This window comes from Carassius auratus, chromosome 22 (genome assembly GCF_003368295.1).
Source record: "Carassius auratus strain Wakin chromosome 22, ASM336829v1, whole genome shotgun sequence".
NCBI lineage: Eukaryota > Metazoa > Chordata > Actinopteri > Cypriniformes > Cyprinidae > Carassius > Carassius auratus.
The window spans coordinates 2,195,637-2,214,052 of record NC_039264.1 but is presented as its reverse complement, the minus strand read 5'-3'; the positions used below and the strand labels follow the sequence as shown (position 1 = coordinate 2,214,052).

At 43.4% G+C, this 18,416-nt stretch overlaps 3 protein-coding genes across 4 annotated transcripts; 2 read left to right on the top strand and 1 right to left on the bottom strand.

Annotated features, from left to right (window-relative positions):
* The first annotated feature begins 349 nt into the window (after positions 1-349).
* LOC113039336 (NUAK family SNF1-like kinase 2) lies at positions 350-8,169 on the top strand. The gene is made up of 6 exons (XM_026197226.1): positions 350-616; positions 2,511-2,631; positions 2,709-2,860; positions 4,794-4,859; positions 5,109-5,361; positions 6,201-8,169. Exons 1-6 carry the CDS (start codon positions 455-457, stop codon positions 7,181-7,183), a joined length of 1,737 nt encoding a protein of 578 aa, XP_026053011.1. The 5' UTR covers positions 350-454; the 3' UTR covers positions 7,184-8,169.
* An 854-nt stretch (positions 8,170-9,023) lies between these two features.
* LOC113039356 (G1/S-specific cyclin-D2-like) lies at positions 9,024-10,904 on the bottom strand. Of its 2 annotated transcripts, none has more exons than XM_026197258.1 (5): positions 10,689-10,904; positions 9,976-10,191; positions 9,740-9,896; positions 9,506-9,648; positions 9,024-9,425 (listed from the first exon to the last, which is right to left on the bottom strand). In XM_026197258.1, exons 1-5 carry the CDS (start codon positions 10,887-10,889, stop codon positions 9,339-9,341), a joined length of 804 nt encoding a protein of 267 aa, XP_026053043.1. In that variant the 5' UTR covers positions 10,890-10,904; the 3' UTR covers positions 9,024-9,338. The 2 variants fall into 2 exon arrangements, with proteins under 2 accessions (XP_026053043.1, XP_026053042.1); XM_026197257.1 differs by having other exon boundaries at positions 9,029-9,425; positions 9,740-9,899.
* A 3,253-nt stretch (positions 10,905-14,157) lies between these two features.
* Positions 14,158-18,320, top strand: LOC113039332 (ubiquitin carboxyl-terminal hydrolase 49-like). Its single transcript, XM_026197221.1, has 7 exons — positions 14,158-14,216; positions 14,409-14,495; positions 15,152-16,575; positions 16,970-17,174; positions 17,243-17,351; positions 17,562-17,767; positions 17,854-18,320. Exons 3-7 carry the CDS (start codon positions 15,211-15,213, stop codon positions 17,955-17,957), a joined length of 1,989 nt encoding a protein of 662 aa, XP_026053006.1. The 5' UTR covers positions 14,158-14,216; positions 14,409-14,495; positions 15,152-15,210; the 3' UTR covers positions 17,958-18,320.
* The last annotated feature ends 96 nt before the right edge of the window (positions 18,321-18,416 follow it).

The following is an 18,416-nucleotide window of genomic DNA, read 5'->3' as shown; positions in this document are numbered from 1 at the left end:
CAGTTGTGGATGTGGGGGTGTTTCTCATGGGCCGTTCACTTTGATCATCTCTCAAATAAAAGGTGTAGTGTCCTAAACACTCAAATTTTGGTTCGACAGCTTATAAAAACATAGTTCTATTTTTTTTAGCTTGTTTACTGTACACCTTGTCACAAAGCAACTTTTAGACATTACCCTGTTTTTTGTTATAAGTCAGAAATAAGAAGCCAGCTTCCGTGAAACAAAATCAATTGGGAGCGTGTGGGCGTGGTTTCAGATTATGTGGCGTGTCTCTACAAAGGATTTAACAATGCCTACCTAATTCCAAACAAAGCCGAGGGGCGTTACTTACGGGAAGAGCCCGCCCACACCGTCTCCAGTAGTCGCTCCGCGCGCGCCCGTCGCTCAATGTTGCACCTGCACGCGGACATGAATACACGTCATCTCACTCTCACTCTTCCTCCGCTGAAGTCTGATGGAGTGTGACGGGGCTGCGGGCGTCGCGCGCGTCAAGCGTCAGGCCGTGAAGCGGCACCATCACAAACACAACCTGAAGCACCGCTACGAGTTCCAGCAGACGCTCGGGACGGGCACGTACGGGCGCGTGAAGAAAGCGGTGGACCGCTCCGGCAACACGGTAAGAGAGCGCGCGCTGTCACCATAAAAACAACGCGTTAAACATCAACAAAACATGATTTCACATCATCAAATAATTAAGTAAACAATACAATATCTAGAATAAAATGTACTATATTTTTTACTGTAGAATAAACGGACAGAAGTTATTTAGGTGTGTTTTTTAATTGTCCTGCAGATCTGAAGCACTTTTGATTGTGTGCTTTGCAGTATGGCAAGCAGTTTTAACCTTTATTCCTTAACACAATAATAATTCTTCATAAATATAATTCAGTTTTAACTAGTTAGATTGCTAGTTCTGGATATCAGGAATTACATTTCAACTCGTAATCTTGATATCTGTAATTGTATTTTCACTAGTTTAACTTCACCATAGCCTGCCACTTAAATTCACATGTTAATATCAAGAATCAAATCAATTCATATTGCACATATCAAAAAATACAATTCTTACTAAGCCTTTATTTCTGATTTCAGTAATGATATTGTTACTAATAAAAATGTACAAGTGTTAAATTGCTACTAGTGAAAATGTTGATTGGTGACGTTTAACTAGTGCAAATACAATGCAAGACATCAAGAATGATATTTTTACTAGTTGTAATCTAGTTCCTGATATGAAGAGTTGTCGTTCTGTTGTGTGAGATCTGAAGTGTTGGTCTGAAGATCTCCTGGTGTGTCTGAAGGAGTGAACAGCTTGCCATACAGTGATCTCTGATGAGGAGCTGGGGCTCACAGAGTAAACACTGAACAGGTTCTGCAGAGACGCCCAGGCTTGGGAAAGAGCTTTGAATAGCCCAGGGCTCAATCCACACAGCCTGGTCTTATTATTAGAGCGTTAGTCCCTCGCACGCACCGTCCTATTGTTCTTCTGCTTTAATAGACACCTCTCGCACCGCTCTCATGAACACAAGCCTGTTTCAGCAGCACCAGCGCTTCTGTGTTCACTTACTATTTTATTACAAACCTGTTCTATACATTTCAGCACTAATTCTATTCATTTACATTAAAAAATCATGTTAAAATGCAAAAAACCTAACAAAACCCATCCTAAATAGTGCTAAAAGCAGGCTCTGTGTTCTTCGAGGAGAAGTGAAACCTCCTGGTTTCTTCTACTGAAATAATAATTCAGTTTTTTGAGAATAAATCTGCTATAAATCTTGTTCTTCGTTTAATAAAAGCACAAAGCACACTAATTTACGATAGTTTTGTGCTTCAAACAAGAAAACAATATTTTTATTAACTTTATATTTAACGTAAGATACAAAGCTGGTGATATTTATTATTAAATCTATCTTGTTTTAAGAATTGTTTTTACATAAGTTGGAAACGCGTATGAATGGAAAACAGAACATTCTCTATGTCGTGTAAAATAATAATGTGTATATATCTGCAGTAAAGTGTGTTTTACAGCACAGAACTCAGATTTCAGTTTAAAGCAGATCAGAGTATTTTCCCAGAAGTCAGGTTGTGTGTTTGTTCGGTGGATCAGGAAGAGGTTATTATTATTATTATTATTGTTCTCCTCTTCTGAGCGAGTCTGGACACGTCTGAGCTCGTCTCTGAATCTAATGATCATGACAAACTCAACCGTGGGACACTGTCAGGATCAACTACACACACTAAAAACACACTTAGTCACCACTCGAAAGATGGGGTTAAGTGTGTGTATATATAAATAGAGTATTAAAGCATTTGCAGAGTTTCTTTCGGTCACTTAATACTTTTAGAATTGTTGGAATTTTTCAGAAATATTTAAGTGTGTTTTTGTGTGTCAGAACAGGTGTGTGTGTGTGTGTTTGTCCATCTGCCACTCATGCGTGACCTGTGGAGACACGTCTGACACACACACACACACATGCGAGCACAAATCTGATTTGTGTGTGTGTGTGCAGGTGGCCATCAAGTCGATCCGTAAGGAGAAGATCCGGGACGAGCAGGACCTGATCCACATCCGGCGTGAGATCGAGATCATGTCGTCTCTGTCTCATCCTCACATCATCAGCATCCACGAAGGTACAGAGACGCTGACCCCGTGACCCACACACACACACACAGCTGACCTCACAGCTGACCTCTGACCTGTGTTTCAGTGTTCGAGAACAAGGACAAGATCGTGATCGTGATGGAGTACGCCAGTCAGGGAGATCTGTACGACTACATCTGTGACAAACAGCACCTCTCTGAGAGTCAGGCTCGGCTCTTCTTCAGACAGATCGTCTCTGCGGTTCACTACTGCCACCGGGTCAGAGTTCACCTGCTCTTCCTGCCTCTCTCCGTTTCTACACACATACCTTCTGAACAACACATACAGTGATTGATGCTTGATCTCAGGGGACTGAAGCTTATGGTGGCCAAACCTGGTTTAAAAGTAAAACATACGTCTATATATATATATATTTAAATGATGAAAACACAAGAAAGTTACAAACGTAAACTTAAAACTACATTTATATTTTATAAACTTTATTAGCATACTAGAATAACACTGCTGTAATTTCTATTATTTAATGTTTGAGGTTACAGAAAGGGTTAAAATAATTATAAATTATCTTATTACATTTATTGTTTATTTTGCAACATTTTGTAAATTCTGTTAATAATAACTACAGTTAAGTACTAAAATGACTAAAACTATATAGACCAGTTTTATTTTTTAAATTATAAAAACTTACTTAAAATTAGAAATAAAAAAATGTAAATAATTAAAAACATTATATTCTTCCATAACATTTTAAATAACACTACTATAATTTATATTTATTAATATCCAAGCTAAATTAAATTAAATAAAATAGAAAAAAAATTACTAAAAAAATTACTAAAAACTAATTAAGTAATTCTACTAAAAATTACTAAGTTACTAAAAAACTAAGATGGAAATAAAAATGAATAATTATATAGATAAATAAATAACAAATATGAAAAAAAATCACAACAAAAAATACAACTAAAAAGTGAAAGCTTTTAGAAAATTGAGTTTATTTTTTATTTAAAATGTAAAATAATAAAAACTATTTTGATTTGCTTGAGTTAATTACTCCAATGTGAAATGCACACTCCACAGCAGAGCACACAAACAAATGAAACGCCTCTGATGCTTGTTTGAGGCACTCCTCCATGTTTATACGCAGTTAAACTCTTCTGATTGTATTGTTCCTGGGCTGAATGCGTCGTGAGCTCAAAGAGAGTTTCCTACAGAGGATGACGATCATGATTCATCATACTGACCGTCTGCTCTCACAGATGAAGCTTGTTATGGTTAGATGGAGGGTTGTAGTCCGTCCAGCTTTACTCAGACGTCATGTGGGCACTTCTCGAGTCAGGAGAACTATAGACAGACTTCAGCTTCAACCGAGCACAAACAGGTGTGGAGGAGTCTTCAGGAATGTGTGACGCTCTGTTGTGATGTTAAACCAGGATCTGCCCTCCTTCAGAGACGCACACAATCACCAAAGACTCGCACTCCTGCTCTGACACGACCAAATCAGTGTAGAACCAGAGGAAACTCAGGGGGTTTCCTGAGCGTTTGTCATCAGGAAAGTGTTCGAGAGTGAAACTGAAATATATTAAACCGTGATGTCATCGAGGACTGGATCATTAAATGGTTACAGATTAATAGCTACTGCTTTTAAAATCATAACAAGAAAGGGTTTAATAACTATGATACTGGTTTTGAAATCAAAGCTAAATCACAGATATAGCAGAAAACACTGGCGTCTCACAATGCCTTGGAAAAACATGATTGTGTCCTAAACTGAAACATTGGTGTTGGATATTTTAGAGCAGTCGATGCAATTCATGAAAGAAGTCAGTTAAATCTGTGTGTGAGTGTGAATAAATCAGATGTAACCTACATTCAGAAGCAACTGTAACTAATTAAAGTTACATGTATTTAGTAATTTAATTACGTTACATGTAACTAGTTACTCCCCAACGCCCAATTTTTTGGGTGAGCTATACCTTTAAAGCCATAATCAACAGTAAAAAACCCATCTGAACAGCGAAATTTTTTATAAAAGTACACTGATAGCGGTATTATTGAATATTCCAATAACGTACATTAGCAAGCAACTAAACACTGGAGTATTTAACTCAACAAAGTGTGTCAAAAATGGCTCATCTGTATGTAATTTAAATCTGATTGTGGTTTCTAAATATCTCTGTTTCTCCAACAGAACGGTATTGTTCACCGTGACCTGAAGCTGGAGAACATCTTGCTGGATGACAAGGGCAATATAAAGGTAAGCTCTTTTAATTTGTGAAGGGTTTACAACCAGATGTAGATGAATGATCAGCAGAATAAATGAATTCAAACAGGTATCGATCATGCGCTGAGAACAAACAGATCTTCAAAGTCCGTTTGAAATATGATCTGTGAAACTTTCCCTAGGGTTATTAAACAAGACAAACACCCTATCGAAACCTGAGCATGAGATAACGGTGTAAATCTATGAAACTGGCCAACGACTGTCTGTCTGTGTGTCTTCCAGATCGCTGACTTCGGCTTGTCGAACCTCTACCAGGACGACAGGTTCCTGCAGACGTACTGTGGGAGTCCTCTGTACGCGTCTCCGGAGATCGTGAACGGCCGGCCGTACAGAGGACCCGAGGTGGACAGCTGGTCTCTGGGGGTCCTGCTCTACACCCTCATCCATGGAGCCATGCCTTTCGACGGACACGACCACAAGAACCTGGTCCAGCAGATCAGCACCGGAAACTACCGCAAACCCACCAAACCTTCTGGTGAGGCTCTTAAACCATAGGGAAGACGACCGAAACCCTTTGTGTGCTGTTTGTCCTATATTTAAACCAACGCACGAAACTGGTTTACTGTGTTTGTCGAGGCAAAGGTCCAGACGTGGCTCTTTCAACCATGCCATCTAGCAGTTTTATAGAGGGAGCGTATCTATTTCCAGCAGATAAGCCTTTAGTGCAGATAGCCTTCCATCTGTTGACCATTGCATGGCTGTCTCATAAATCTGAGTTAGCACCAGCAGCAACACAATGTCCCAACAAGTGCCCAGAGTAACATGAACTAATCTTGCTACACAATGTTTCCCAGCACTGTTCCTGGAGGCACACCAACAGTACACATCTAGGGTGTCTCTCTTACCCCCTTCAGCTCATGGAGTCTCTACTAAACAAGCTGATGAGTTGAGTCAGGTGTGTCTGATTGGGAAGAGTTTGCAGATGTGTACGATTGGTGTGTCTCCAGGAACAGGGTTGGAAAACACAGTATAGGGATGCTTTCCCATGCTTACATTTCCATTAGTAGTCAAAACATTGCATGGCTGATCATTTGCATAGTTACATAAAACTTTGGATACACCTACTTTCCACTGCCAACAGTCCCTCACACCCAGAAGCCACATACCAATGTGTTTGAATGAGGTGTCCAGATCTGCAGCTGAAGGGCCATTTTCCTGCAGGGATTAGCTCCGACTAGCTCTAGAGATCCTGACGACTCTGGTTGGGTGTCTAGGGCAAGTTTAATTAGAGCTGGAGCTAACTCGACTGGAAGGTGGCCCTCCTGGTGACATCCCCGTGTAGCGTCAATACTAATCCTTCTTGTCGCCCCACAGATGCGTGTGGTTTGATCCGCTGGATGCTGATGGTAAACCCCGAGCGTAGAGCTACTTTGGAGGAGATCGCGGGTCACTGGTGGCTGAACTGGGGCTATCAGCTCCCTCTGCTGGCTCAGAGTGAATCTGCAGCTGTGCATCCGGAGCCAGGACAAGCGTCCGCTGCGTGTCCCACCGGTGGCCCGACTCGCATCGCAGACTGGCTCCGCCGCACGTCTCGCCCGCTTCTGGAGAGCGGCTCTAAGATGCGCTGCCTGCTGCGGACAGGTGGGGAACCGGTCCAGAGACAGCGCTCCATACGCCGCTCACGCAAGGAAAACAACGTCTCGCAGACCATGCAGGAAGCTCCTCGTCCGTCTAAAGGGATCCTGAAGAAGCGGGGAAGTCTTAAACAGAGAGCGCCCGCTGACCCCCAGGCTACACCGTTGGAGGAGAAGAGCCAGAACACTTTGGCTCCACCTGTCCTGCCTCCACCTCCCAAAGGGATCCTGAAGAAGCCTTCGGAAGGCGAGTCCGGCTATTATTCCTCTTCTCCGGTGTGCTCCGGACAGACTCTTGGGAAGCCGTCACCGGTGCCGCACCGCAAGGGCATCCTCAAACGCCACAGCAAGTTTTCCGGCGGCCTGGAGGAATTCGGATCACTGGATCAGCTCGCTCCTTCCTTACCAACAGTGGTCCACAGATCCCGACCGAGCGGCGCGGTCAGCGAGGATAGCATCCTCTCCTCGGAGTCCTTCGACAGACTTGACCTTCCTGACCGTGAGATTCCCGTCGCCCCGGTGGAGCGTCCAGCAGGTGGACGCAGGATGAGAGGAAGCGTGTCCGCTGACAATCTCCTCGACTTGAGAGAAGAGTCTCAGTATCAGGGACACTGGGACATGGCCTGCTACCGCGCAGGAGTGTCTGATAGCGTCTTCTCAATTTCTGACTGTGAAAACGTCACTCAGACATATAAACAAGCCTTGGGAGCGACCGCTAGCTGAAACGCACAGGGACTACGATGCGCAGAGCTGACGCAACTCCAGTTGTGCTAGGAAAGGGAAGCCGGCTGAAGACTTGGAAATGTTCTGGAGCAATGCCAGACAAAGAGTGGTCAGGGAATGTTTTCAGGCCCAGCAGGAAATGGGCTTTCGTAGAGGACAGGACATCCTGTTTAGGACATGCTTTTAATTCTGAGGGAACGGCAGTTTGTGTTGTAACATGCAAAAGAGTGGTTTTTATCAAGTAGCCTTGGTTTGAGAAAAGTGCCTTTTATTTCGTCAGCTGCCTCGCTCCCAGACTGGGTATTGTTTTAAATGTTTTTAAATGACTGTTTAGGGTGTTGGCTAGTCAAGTCAAAAATAAACACCAAAGATGACTCATGATAAAGTTCAGAACCATTGTGAGTTCTGTTTGTTTTTAAGGTGAACACTGGTATTTGAACAACAACATCTCTCCAAAAATAACCACGGTGCAGAGATTGACTCAAGTGCTCTTGAAGATCGTTCATGCCAGTTTCTGACTTTTATAACATGCCATTATCTGCTCAGAGTTCACAGGTGCACCGATACAATACACTACTGTCTGTTCATGACTTTATACAGTCCAGACTTTAGATTTACATCTGTTTGATGATAAGAGTTGTGCAGATAGGAGTGTTTGAACTCCTGTGTTTATTAGGATGGTGAAACACAACGTGACCTTTCAGAATAAGCTTCTCCAGTTTCGTTCCACTCATTCTGTCTTCAAGGAACGTGTTGAAACGGTGAGATTTACTGGATGTTAACAGCTATTCAGGAATGGTGTTTTGGTGTCATAGCGGGGCGTTTGGGGTCATCAGTGAATCTGAACTCAGAGCTCAGTAGAGCAGAAGGGGGATTTATAGGAGATAACCGAGGAATGAAGGGTTGTTCTTCTGTTTGCTGATATATTTAGTTTGAGTTCCTGCATGTTTATTTGCTAAAGTGCCTGATTTATTTGCCCTGATGTCTCTTTGACTGAACAATAAAACGGCACAAATGGAAAATACTCTCTGGATGTTGTTTCTTCTGCACCCATCAGTCTCCTGGATAACACTGAATTACATGTATACTCATTTAAGTATTAATGAATCTGAAGTAATTAAGACAAAGAGTGTGCAACAAACGTGTCTGTGCTCTTTTGAAGTTGAAGTATGACCCAATACCAGGGTTTTTATACTTAATCAAAACACAAAATCACTATGGGTATTTGAAACCCACTGAACTTTAACTGAAATAAAATCAGATATAATTTTTTTTTACTATTTTATTTTGTCTAGTTGCCAATGCAACATTTATAATTTTTGTTCAATTTAACTTGAGGTACTAAATTGTATCAATAAACAAAAAATAAATAAGTAATGTACTTAAAAAAACTAATAAAAACAAATGTACTAAATGTAATGGAAAATACACACACACACACACACACACACACAAAAAAAAAGAATTTATACACACACACACACACACACACACATATATATATATATATAAACTATATGATAATAAACTAACAATGCCTGAAAAATATACTGGTGTGTAGTATTAAATGTGTTTTGGGATGTAGATTATTTAATAAGTTAAATAATAAGTTTATTAAAATAAGTTTATTTTCCAGGTGATTTGGGTAATTAATCCAGACCAAAAAAATATCCTGGTTATATTTTAACCCAAAAATAATAATAATAATAAAGTTTTCACACAAAATTTGCTAAATTTGCTAGTATGCAAGAAATATCAATTACTTGCTAGTATATATCACGGTAGTGTCTCTTGTTCTGAATTAAATGTATGTTAGTTTTAATTATTATAAAATTTAATAGATGAAGAACATAAGCATTCAGTTGATCTTTTGACTTCTGCTCAAACCAGCACATTAAAACCATTCAGCATTCACATCAAGTCCTGTTTATTTTCACACGTGTCTTTAAAAGTTTAAAAGAGTCTATCAATAACACAAGAAGAGCACATGAAATAAATGCTGTGTGTGTCTGAAAGGGCGAAGGTTTCCTGACAAAGCAAATATTTGCTTGGGTGCGGAACATTAAACCTGAAGCGAACGTGGCCAACAAACGCTAATGTACCGGAACCGTCAACAACAGGAGGAGAACACGAGAAGCAGACGGGAGAGGCTCTGTCAGAGCGTGAGGTGCTGCTCGGGTGGAGACGGGAGCATGTGACGGATGGTGTCCTCCAGCGACGAGAGACAGGAGCGCAGAGACACCTGAGAGAGAGAGAGAGTCACGCTCAGAGATCCAGCTCACATCACTGAGAGAGAGAGAGAGAGAGAGAGTGTGTCCTCACCAGGTCTGTGTCCAGGACGTCCCTCAGCAGCTGCAGCAGGCCGTCGGTGCTGTACTGGCTCTTCAGGACGTCCAGTCTGACCACCGCCGCCGTCACACACGAGCAGGCCACCGCAGACGGAGCCTGGCCCGAGAACTTCAGCTCTGAAAACACACACACGCACAAGTTTGAACGAATCCAGTGAATCAGTGACTCAAACAGATGATCAACAGACCCAGGGGAACAGAAGAGTACCTGTGGAGCTCAGAGCGATGTAGGAGAGCGCGTGTCTCCGGACCGAAGCCGAGTCCTCGGCGCTCAGAGGCAGCGTCTCCAGCAGCGACTCCAGGAAGTCAGACGGCAGAACCACGGCCAGATCCCAGTCCAGACGAGACACCAGCATCACCTCCCACTGCTGCACACATCACCCATCACCCATCAGAGGGAGACAACCCCAAACGCTTCTGGACAAGCGGAACACAAGACCTTACCAGGATCTCTGGGACGGAGACGGCGTGGTCCGTGTAGACGCACAGCTTGGCGGCGCTCAGAGGAACCGATTCCCTGAGTTTGGAGGCCAGGAACATGCAGACGCACCCCAGCAGCTGCAGACGGCACCTGTGCACGGCATTCTGGGACATGTACCTGTCCAGGTAATGGACGGCCAGAGGAAACACCTCCTCCTCACACTTCTGATCCTCACACACCTGCTCCAGAACAAGCTCCGTGATTCACGATTCAATCAGAGTATGATTCATTAGACAGCATCTGATCAGTGTGATTCAGAATATGATTCATTACACAGCATTAGATCACAGTGATTCGAATCAGCGAGTCATAATATGATTCATTACACAGCATTAGATCACAGTGATTCAAATCAGCGAGTCAGAATATGATTCATTACACAGCATCAGATCAGTGTGATTCGAATCAGTCAGTCAGAATGATTCAATAGACAGCATCAGATCAGTGTGATTCGAATCACTGAGTCAGAATGATTCATTACACAGCATCAGATCAGTGTGATTCGAATCACTGAGTCAGAATGATTCATTACACAGCATCAGATCAGTGTGATTCGAATCACTGAGTCAGAATGATTCATTAAACAGCATCAGATCAGTGTGAGTCGAAACACTGAATCTGAACACGATTCGAATCAGTGATTCAGGTTGATATGATTCATTAGCTCTCTCCTCACCTGCAGCATCCATCCCGTTAGGATTGGGCGAACGTAGCGCTGCTCGTCGGTCGGCTCGGTACCGGGTTTGAAGCTCGGTCTCTCCGAGCTCAGCAGGTTCCGACAGACGCGCGAGTCTCGGATCAGAACCGCGTCTCTGAACGCGCGAACCGGTTTGGAGCTTGAGTCCGGTTCGACATGCTCGTGACAGAACAACTCCATCTGACAGACCGATTAACGCGGTCAAACTTACCGTCAGTCACGAGTGAGACGCGGTATCTATGTTCACAGAACTCCTAACAGCTCTACAAATATATATACAATACATTTAGTCAAATTCATAAGTTAAAACATAGTTTATTTCAGTTAAAAGAAGCTTCGCGAGTGAACTGCGGCGCGCGGCGTGCCCGCGCTCACGGGAATGGCAGAGATCGTTGTGACGTCACATCGCCGCTGATGCAGCTGATGCATAAAAACTAAATTAATTTATTTATTTATAAGTTCTCAGTCTAATGATTTCAACAGGGGAAAATTATTTAATAATTACTTGCTTAATTATGGATACCTGTTTCCGTGAGACTTTTCACAATTCTGACTTTATATCCGAATTTACAATCAAAAGATATGAACTCAGAATAGAGAGATGTGAATTTGCAATTTGGAGAAAAAATAATTGTTACATATAAACACGCAACTGCAAGAAAAAAAATCCTGATTTGTGAGATTTATTTATTTATTTTTATTTTATGACCTTTTTTACAATTATCTTTTTTATTTTTTATTCAGTGGTTAAATAATAAATTAAATAAATAAATAAATAAAACAATTGGAGAATGTAAACTCTGTAATATAAGAAAATTATTCAGAAATGAGAGGCATAGACAGGGAATTGTGAAAAAAAAAATCTGGTAATTGATATCTGGATTGTGAGATAAATAGCTGCAATTATCTTTTTTATTTGGGCAAAAAACAAGTGAATAATCAAAATAGTAATGTGAGATGTAAACTCATCAGATGTAAAACAGTTCTTCATTAAAAAAGAGATTATATAATTTTTTCTTCTCAAAATATTACATTTTATCTCATCTTAAACTTAATTTTCTTATTTGTCACAACCTCGTTATTATGACTTATATTATGACTTTAATATTATCAATATATTGTCACTTTAATAACACACTGCTATGACTTTATTCACAATTTTACAAGTTTAATCTTGCATAAGACTTTATTCCTTTATTGCTATGACTTTATTCACATAGTTTTGAGTTTATTCAAGTTTTAAAGTTGTTCAAATGAGATCTCAGCAATGCATATTACTAATCAAGAATTAAGTTTTGATATATTTACGATAGGAAATCTACTTAATATATATTCTGAACATGAACTTTTAATATCCTAATGATTTTTGTCATAAAAGCGAATTGTATAATTGTGACTCATACAGTGTATTGTTGTGTATTTCTACACATATCCCTGTGCTCCTGATGACTGCTTCAGTGCTGCAGGACACTGATCTATCAGTGTGAATGATAAGGGAATAAACCTTGAGGATACAGAGAGGAATTAAACTGTGTGAGCTGAAGCAGAGGAAGAATCCAGTTTAAAATAAATCCGTCTTAGTTAAAAATAACAACAGGATCGGAGTCATTTCTGAAGATTAGTTTTGCTCGATTTCTCCTCTGGCATTTGTGAGATAGGACAGTAATGATTTGTTTATCATACTTGAGGCAGACTGAACCTCCAGATCTGATCTGTTGTGTCCTGGAGGATATAGGCACGTCCTCTCGTGTTCACTCACAGGAACTGCATCAAATAATACTTCTGAAGCCTTTTTACAAGTCTTGGCTGTACCCTGCAGTGAAAATAATTATGCCTAAATACATTTGATATAAATTTATTTCATACTAAGTAGCTGGACTACAAATAATTAACATATTTATGTACTTAATAAGAATATCTTGCAGTTGCATGTATACTAAACTGGTATAAAGTGTGCTAAATAGTGGTAAAGATGAACTCAAGTATATCTGATCCAAACATCATACAATCCTCATCATTAGTGACATTAAAACACATTATAAGCTTGATATTATGTTTTTTTTTGTCTCTAATTGACCAGATATTCTCAGAAACACACAAACAAGCACTGCAATTGAATAAAACACCACAAATCATAGACATTTACTTAATGGTGAGTAAGGATTTGTAGTTTACCATTAATGTATTAGATTTTCAGGAAAACGTGTCGTTAAGTCTTGTAAAGTGTGTCATTATACATGTTTATCCCGGAGTTCGTCACTTCCTCCAGACCAGCAGGGGTCGCCTGTGTGCTCGGAAGGCTTCAAAACAGAATCTTTTTTATAAAAAAGACAGTTTTTTTTTAATTGGTTAAAAAATAGAAAAACACGCATTCCCCCCCCCCCCCCCCCCCCCCCAGGTGTTTATCAGCTAGTAGGAAGTTTCTCTGAAAGTTTGCATGGGCGAGCAGCTACATAACGCCAATACGAAAACATTCAAAATACATCCCACAATAGATCTTCTGATTTTGCCTTTGTATGTTGATGTTTGTACAGGAACACCACATTTGCATTTATGCAAAACAGACGAAAAGGCAGATGACCAATTGATTTGCATGTGTGTGAACACAGAGCCACCTGTGATCAGCTCTACTACATATGATCTTAACCTAGCATCACGCAAATCACACCAATGCTAACTTATATTCACAACCACGAGACTTTACTAACTCTGCTCATGTAAATAGTGTAAATAAAGAAATGTATATAAATAACCCATATTACTTGGTTACAAGTAGTCGCAAAGCATGCTGGGTAAGCACATACTGTGTGTTGGCTACTTCATTCTGCAAAGTCCATACTTAAACCTTTGTTTACACTCATCTGCTCTCATCTTTTCCCACTAATGAGGAACCTCATAATAAGTGTTAATTTTATATGAGCTTGCTTATGAAAATCATCTTAAAAATGTAAAATATCTAAATAAAGAATCATGCCATGGACGAAGTTAATCTGTTTGGAGCTTTAAACCCTGACAGAGACCTCCAACACAGATGAGAGACCGGCTCCACCGTCTCGACCAATCAGAGCACTGTCGTCATGCGATTGATCGCTCCTCGGCCAATCAGAGCGCAGTGACGCCGGCGCTGGGCGAGTTCGGTTGAGCCGAAAATGGTGACAGCTCTCGCGTGCGGATGATGGCGGTAAATAACAGCCGAAGGCGAGTGTAAAAAGAGCCCCGCGCAAACATCAACCGTCATTTAACTCGCCAAACGTATTTGACCGGCTGTTTCGCGGAGGACCGCGCCGAGGGGCCGTTATTTGAGAGCCTATCGGTGCCTTCGCGGTCTGAGTTTACTCAGTGGCTGCAGCTCTTGATGGTTTTTGTTCAGCGGATTTAAAGTAACGGATCTCTCGCGCCGGTATAAACACGCACACAGACACACCGAGCGAGCGCCGGTACCGGAATCTCCCGGATCCATCGCTGCCGCGGGTTCCGCGTGTCTCCCGCCGGAGCGTCTTTTGTTCTGTGAGTAGCGCTAGCGGGTTAGCACACACACACACACACACTGCATTGTGAGACAAACACTCTAGAATACAGATTCAGTCATCCATCTAGAGAACACTATCTAGTCACAAACACACAACTCTCACATATTCACACACACACTCTTGATCATGTTTAAAATCAGAATATATATTCAGTTTGTTTCTTCCACAGCAGTTTTCCTTCTGCAGGATGAAGTTTTATAAACTGTACAGAGACCGCACATGTCCGCTCTGATGCTGGACCTCCACCTTTCTCAAAGTGAGTAGTGTTTCTTAAAGAGAAGCGTTGCAGCAGGCACTTTCGCCTTGGGGAACCTTTAAATACTTCCTAGAACTATTGGTGGCACGTCCCAGTCTTTGGTGTGTTCGCACCGCAGGAACTAGGAACGTATTCAGTTCTAGCAATTCCTTTTGGGGGAACAGAATTAGCTCCTACTTCAGAGCCGCTGTTCTGTCAGATTTTGCTACCTCACACTAAAACTGGGTGGTACGATTCGACAACAAAAAATGCTACTTTAGAGTTATGGTTTCTTAACGTCTACACCTACCTCAAGCCTAAACCTATCCTTACAGTAATACAGATACAGTAATAACGTCATATATTTGTGGCAGTAGGTAGAACGGATACAGCTACAGCAAACCAACAATAAATATTTTTTCTACCAATTAGATTGTGATTTTATTAAAGTCTGCACCTAGCCCAACCCTAAACCTACCCTTACAGTAATACAGATACATTAAATGTTGTTTAGTATGATAAAAAGATGCTGTGGGGTGCTTCAGAGTTCCTGAAGTTCCTAGAACGATGCGGTGCGAAAGCACTTATTGAGACATGCATGTTTGCAGTCGTCTTTGTCACCATTAATACATGACTTTAAATGGTAACTTATGAACTTTGTGTTATCTTGTCCTCAGGATGAGTGTGGTCATGGCGTGTGGTTCCTGACTCCGAGTGCTCATGCGTGTTGGGAGACATGGATCGCTGTAAGCATGTGGTGCGGTTCCGTCTGGGCCAGGGCCACTCCATCCTCAACCCGCAGATGTGGCGCTGCGTTGACTGCGGCACCACCGAGTCCGTATGGGCTTGTCTGAAGTGCGCTCACGTGGCGTGCGGCCGCTACATGGAGGAACACTCCCAGAGTCACTACCAGATGACGCAGCACCCGCTAGCCATGGACGTACGTGAACTGGACGTCTTCTGTTTTGCGTGTGGAGATTACGCGTTGAATGATAATGTGGAGGGCGACCTGAAGCTCCTTCGGGGGGCGCTATCTACCGTCCGCAGCCCTGGTCAGCGCTCCCTGCGTTCGTCTACGTCCGATAGCGCAGTAAGAGTGCGCGAGGTAGCGCGGGATGGTGCTATGCAGACGGCGTTGTGGCACAGACGGAAAACTGTCCTCCAAAGTGCCTTGCGCTGTTGGAGGAGCCGACAGCAGGAGCTACACCGGGAGCGCGAGGAGAAGCAGGAGCAAGAGCGAGAGGAGAAGCGCAGACAACGCAGGGAAGTCAAGAAGCGGCTCATGGGAGAACTAGCCAACGTGCCTCCGAGGAAAAGCGCGCGGCTGCTCACCCAGGCTCCTCGAACGACTCTCGCACTTATTCCTCGGAAGTTCCGTGAACCTCCGGAACGACTCCCTTCGGCTCCCAAACAGTCCCTGCTGTCGCGATCAAACAAGCCCCTGTCGCGCAAACCACTTCGTAACGCGGGCCGCCTGCACCGATATCACTCCTCGCAGACGTCACGTCGCAGGAAGCCTGCGCCCGGAGTCACTGGATTGCGCAACCTCGGGAACACGTGTTACATGAACTCCATTCTCCAGGTGCTGAGTCACTTGCAGAAGTTCAGGGAGTGTTTCCTCACACTGGACCTGTGTGAGACCGAGGAGCTGCTGGCTAAGACCAACCACTCGCAGGGAGCCCTCAGTGCGCTGGGACGCATGGGGAGGGCGAGCAGCGGCACCTTCTGCAAACAGAGCATCACGCCTAGCCTGAGCTCGGCAGAACTGGTGCAGCCCAAAGAGCCGCGGTCCTCGGCTCGGCAGCAGATGTCACTGTGTCACGAGCTGCACACGCTCTTCAGGGTCATGTGGTCGGGGCGCTGGTCACTGGTGTCTCCGTTTGCCATGCTGCACTCCGTGTGGAACCTGATCCCGGCGTTCCGCGGATACGACCAGCAGGACGCGCAAGAGTTCTTGTGTGAGCTTCTGGACAAAGTCCAGCAGGAACTGGAGTCCGACGGACCCAAGAAACACATCCTGATTCCGATCACACAGCGGAAACTGTCCAAACAAGTCCTTAAAGTGCTCAACACTATCTTCCACGGACAGCTGCTCAGCCAGGTGACGTGCAACTTACCTGTGGTTCCCAAACTTGTTCCTGGAGATCCCCCAACACTACTGAAACAAAGGGACAGGTCAAGCAAAAATGGAAGCTAGAGATTACAGTTTATACAAAGGCATCAGTTCGCTACAGGAGGCCTTTCTTCACCCTGGGAGCCGTGTGAGGCACCTTTCATGATGGACGGATGAACTTAAAATCTCAACCCACATTCACTGCCATTATTTCTATAACTCGAGTCATCATCTTTTTACTAGAGACTCTATTTTGGGTGTGAAAGGAGAGTGTTGAAGGGCTCCAGGAATGTGTTTGGGAACCACAAGTTTAAATGTTTCATATTGAATTGACTGAATCAATGCATGACTGAACTAAATCACTATTAAACTGCACCTGTAGGTAACGTGTCTGTCCTGCAAGCGCAAGTCGAACACGGTGGAGCCGTTCTGGGATTTGTCTCTGGAGTTCCCAGAAAGATACCACCGGATGGAGAAGCCCAGCGCCGCGGCGTGTCGACAGAGCTGCTCGCTCTCAGAGATGCTCGCCAAGTTCACCGAGACGGAGGATCTGGAGGGCTGCATCTACGCCTGCAACTTCTGCAACAGTAAGTCGCACCTTTCTTACAGACATCAAAGTTGTTGATGCATTCATCTAAACTTTCTGCATTTTCAGGAAAGCGGCGTAAGTCGTCCCATAAGCCCCGGTCTCTTTCGGAGGCGTGTAAGCAGTTACTCATCTGCCGTTTACCTCAGGTGCTGCGGCTACACCTCAAACGCTTCCGGTCAGTCAGAACACCTTCTTAACGTCTTCCTTCATTAGAACCAGGGGCGTCCAAACCTGTTCCTGCACGGTTTAGCTCCAAACACAACTGAAGCAGCTCTTCATGATCTTCAGATCAGAACTGTGTTGGACGTTGGTCCTCCAGGAGCAGTATTGGACTCCCCTGGTTTGAACACACCTCATGCTAATGATCCCCTCCACACCTGTCCAGGTGGTCCGGTCGCAATCACAGGGAGAAGATCGGCGTCCACGTGGCTTTTGATCAGGTCCTGAATATACAACCATACTGCTGCTCGGACGCCGCTCTGACGCCGCAGAGAGAAGCCTACACCTATGACCTATCTGCTGTAGTGATGCATCATGGGAAAGGCTTTGGCTCAGGGCACTACACGGCCTACTGTTATAACACTGAAGGAGGTGGGTCACGCTTCCGAAGCAGCAATGTACTCTGGGTAGATGTGCTCCGTTCTATTGGCGTATGAGTAACGGTGTTTGTGTTGCAGGGTTCTGGGTTCACTGTAACGACTCGGAGATGAACGTGTGCAGTGTGGAGGAGGTGTGCGGCACTCAGGCCTACATCCTGTTCTACACGCAGCGCTCCTCCTAGACTGTGTGTCTCTCACCGGAGGACCGTTCCTGCTGTCGAGAGACACACACACACACACACGGACGCTCACCCAGCAATACCATCATCACACGCTCTCAATCAGGAATCCTTCACCTTTGATACCGACACTCTTTTCTACTCTCTTTCTAATCGGGATCAAATTCAGGAAAACAGAAAGCCTCTTCATTTACATCAGTGGTAAATGACCCAACAATCCTATGACGCTGAATGTCTAGTTATGTGTGTGTGTGTGGGCGTGACTGCTGACCTCTGACCCTTCACCTTTGTCCTGTATTGTGAGAGTGCCTGTTATCGACTTTATAGATCTTGTGGGATCTTCCTGATGATAGTGAATAAAAAAAATTAAAAATCATGAAGCCTTGAGTTACTGTCTGCTTTATACTTGATGCACATCATTGCTTGCCAACATGTGTGTGTGTGTGTGTGTATAGACAAACA

Coding starts and splice junctions, on each gene's coding strand:
- LOC113039356 (XM_026197257.1), bottom strand. CDS start 10,889: ATGGAGTTGTTCTGTCACGAGCATGTCGAACCGGACTCAAGCTCCAAA. Junction 9,900..9,975: donor TCTCCGTCCCAGAGATCCTG/GTAAGGTCTTGT, acceptor TGATGTGTGCAG/CAGTGGGAGGTGATGCTGGT. Junction 9,649..9,739: donor CATCGCTCTGAGCTCCACAG/GTACTCTTCTGT, acceptor GTGTGTTTTCAG/AGCTGAAGTTCTCGGGCCAG.
- LOC113039336 (XM_026197226.1), top strand. CDS start 455: ATGGAGTGTGACGGGGCTGCGGGCGTCGCGCGCGTCAAGCGTCAGGCC. Junction 2,632..2,708: donor CATCATCAGCATCCACGAAG/GTACAGAGACGC, acceptor CCTGTGTTTCAG/TGTTCGAGAACAAGGACAAG. Junction 4,860..5,108: donor ATGACAAGGGCAATATAAAG/GTAAGCTCTTTT, acceptor TGTGTCTTCCAG/ATCGCTGACTTCGGCTTGTC.
- LOC113039332 (XM_026197221.1), top strand. CDS start 15,211: ATGGATCGCTGTAAGCATGTGGTGCGGTTCCGTCTGGGCCAGGGCCAC. Junction 17,352..17,561: donor CTACACCTCAAACGCTTCCG/GTCAGTCAGAAC, acceptor ACACCTGTCCAG/GTGGTCCGGTCGCAATCACA. Junction 17,768..17,853: donor CTGTTATAACACTGAAGGAG/GTGGGTCACGCT, acceptor TTTGTGTTGCAG/GGTTCTGGGTTCACTGTAAC.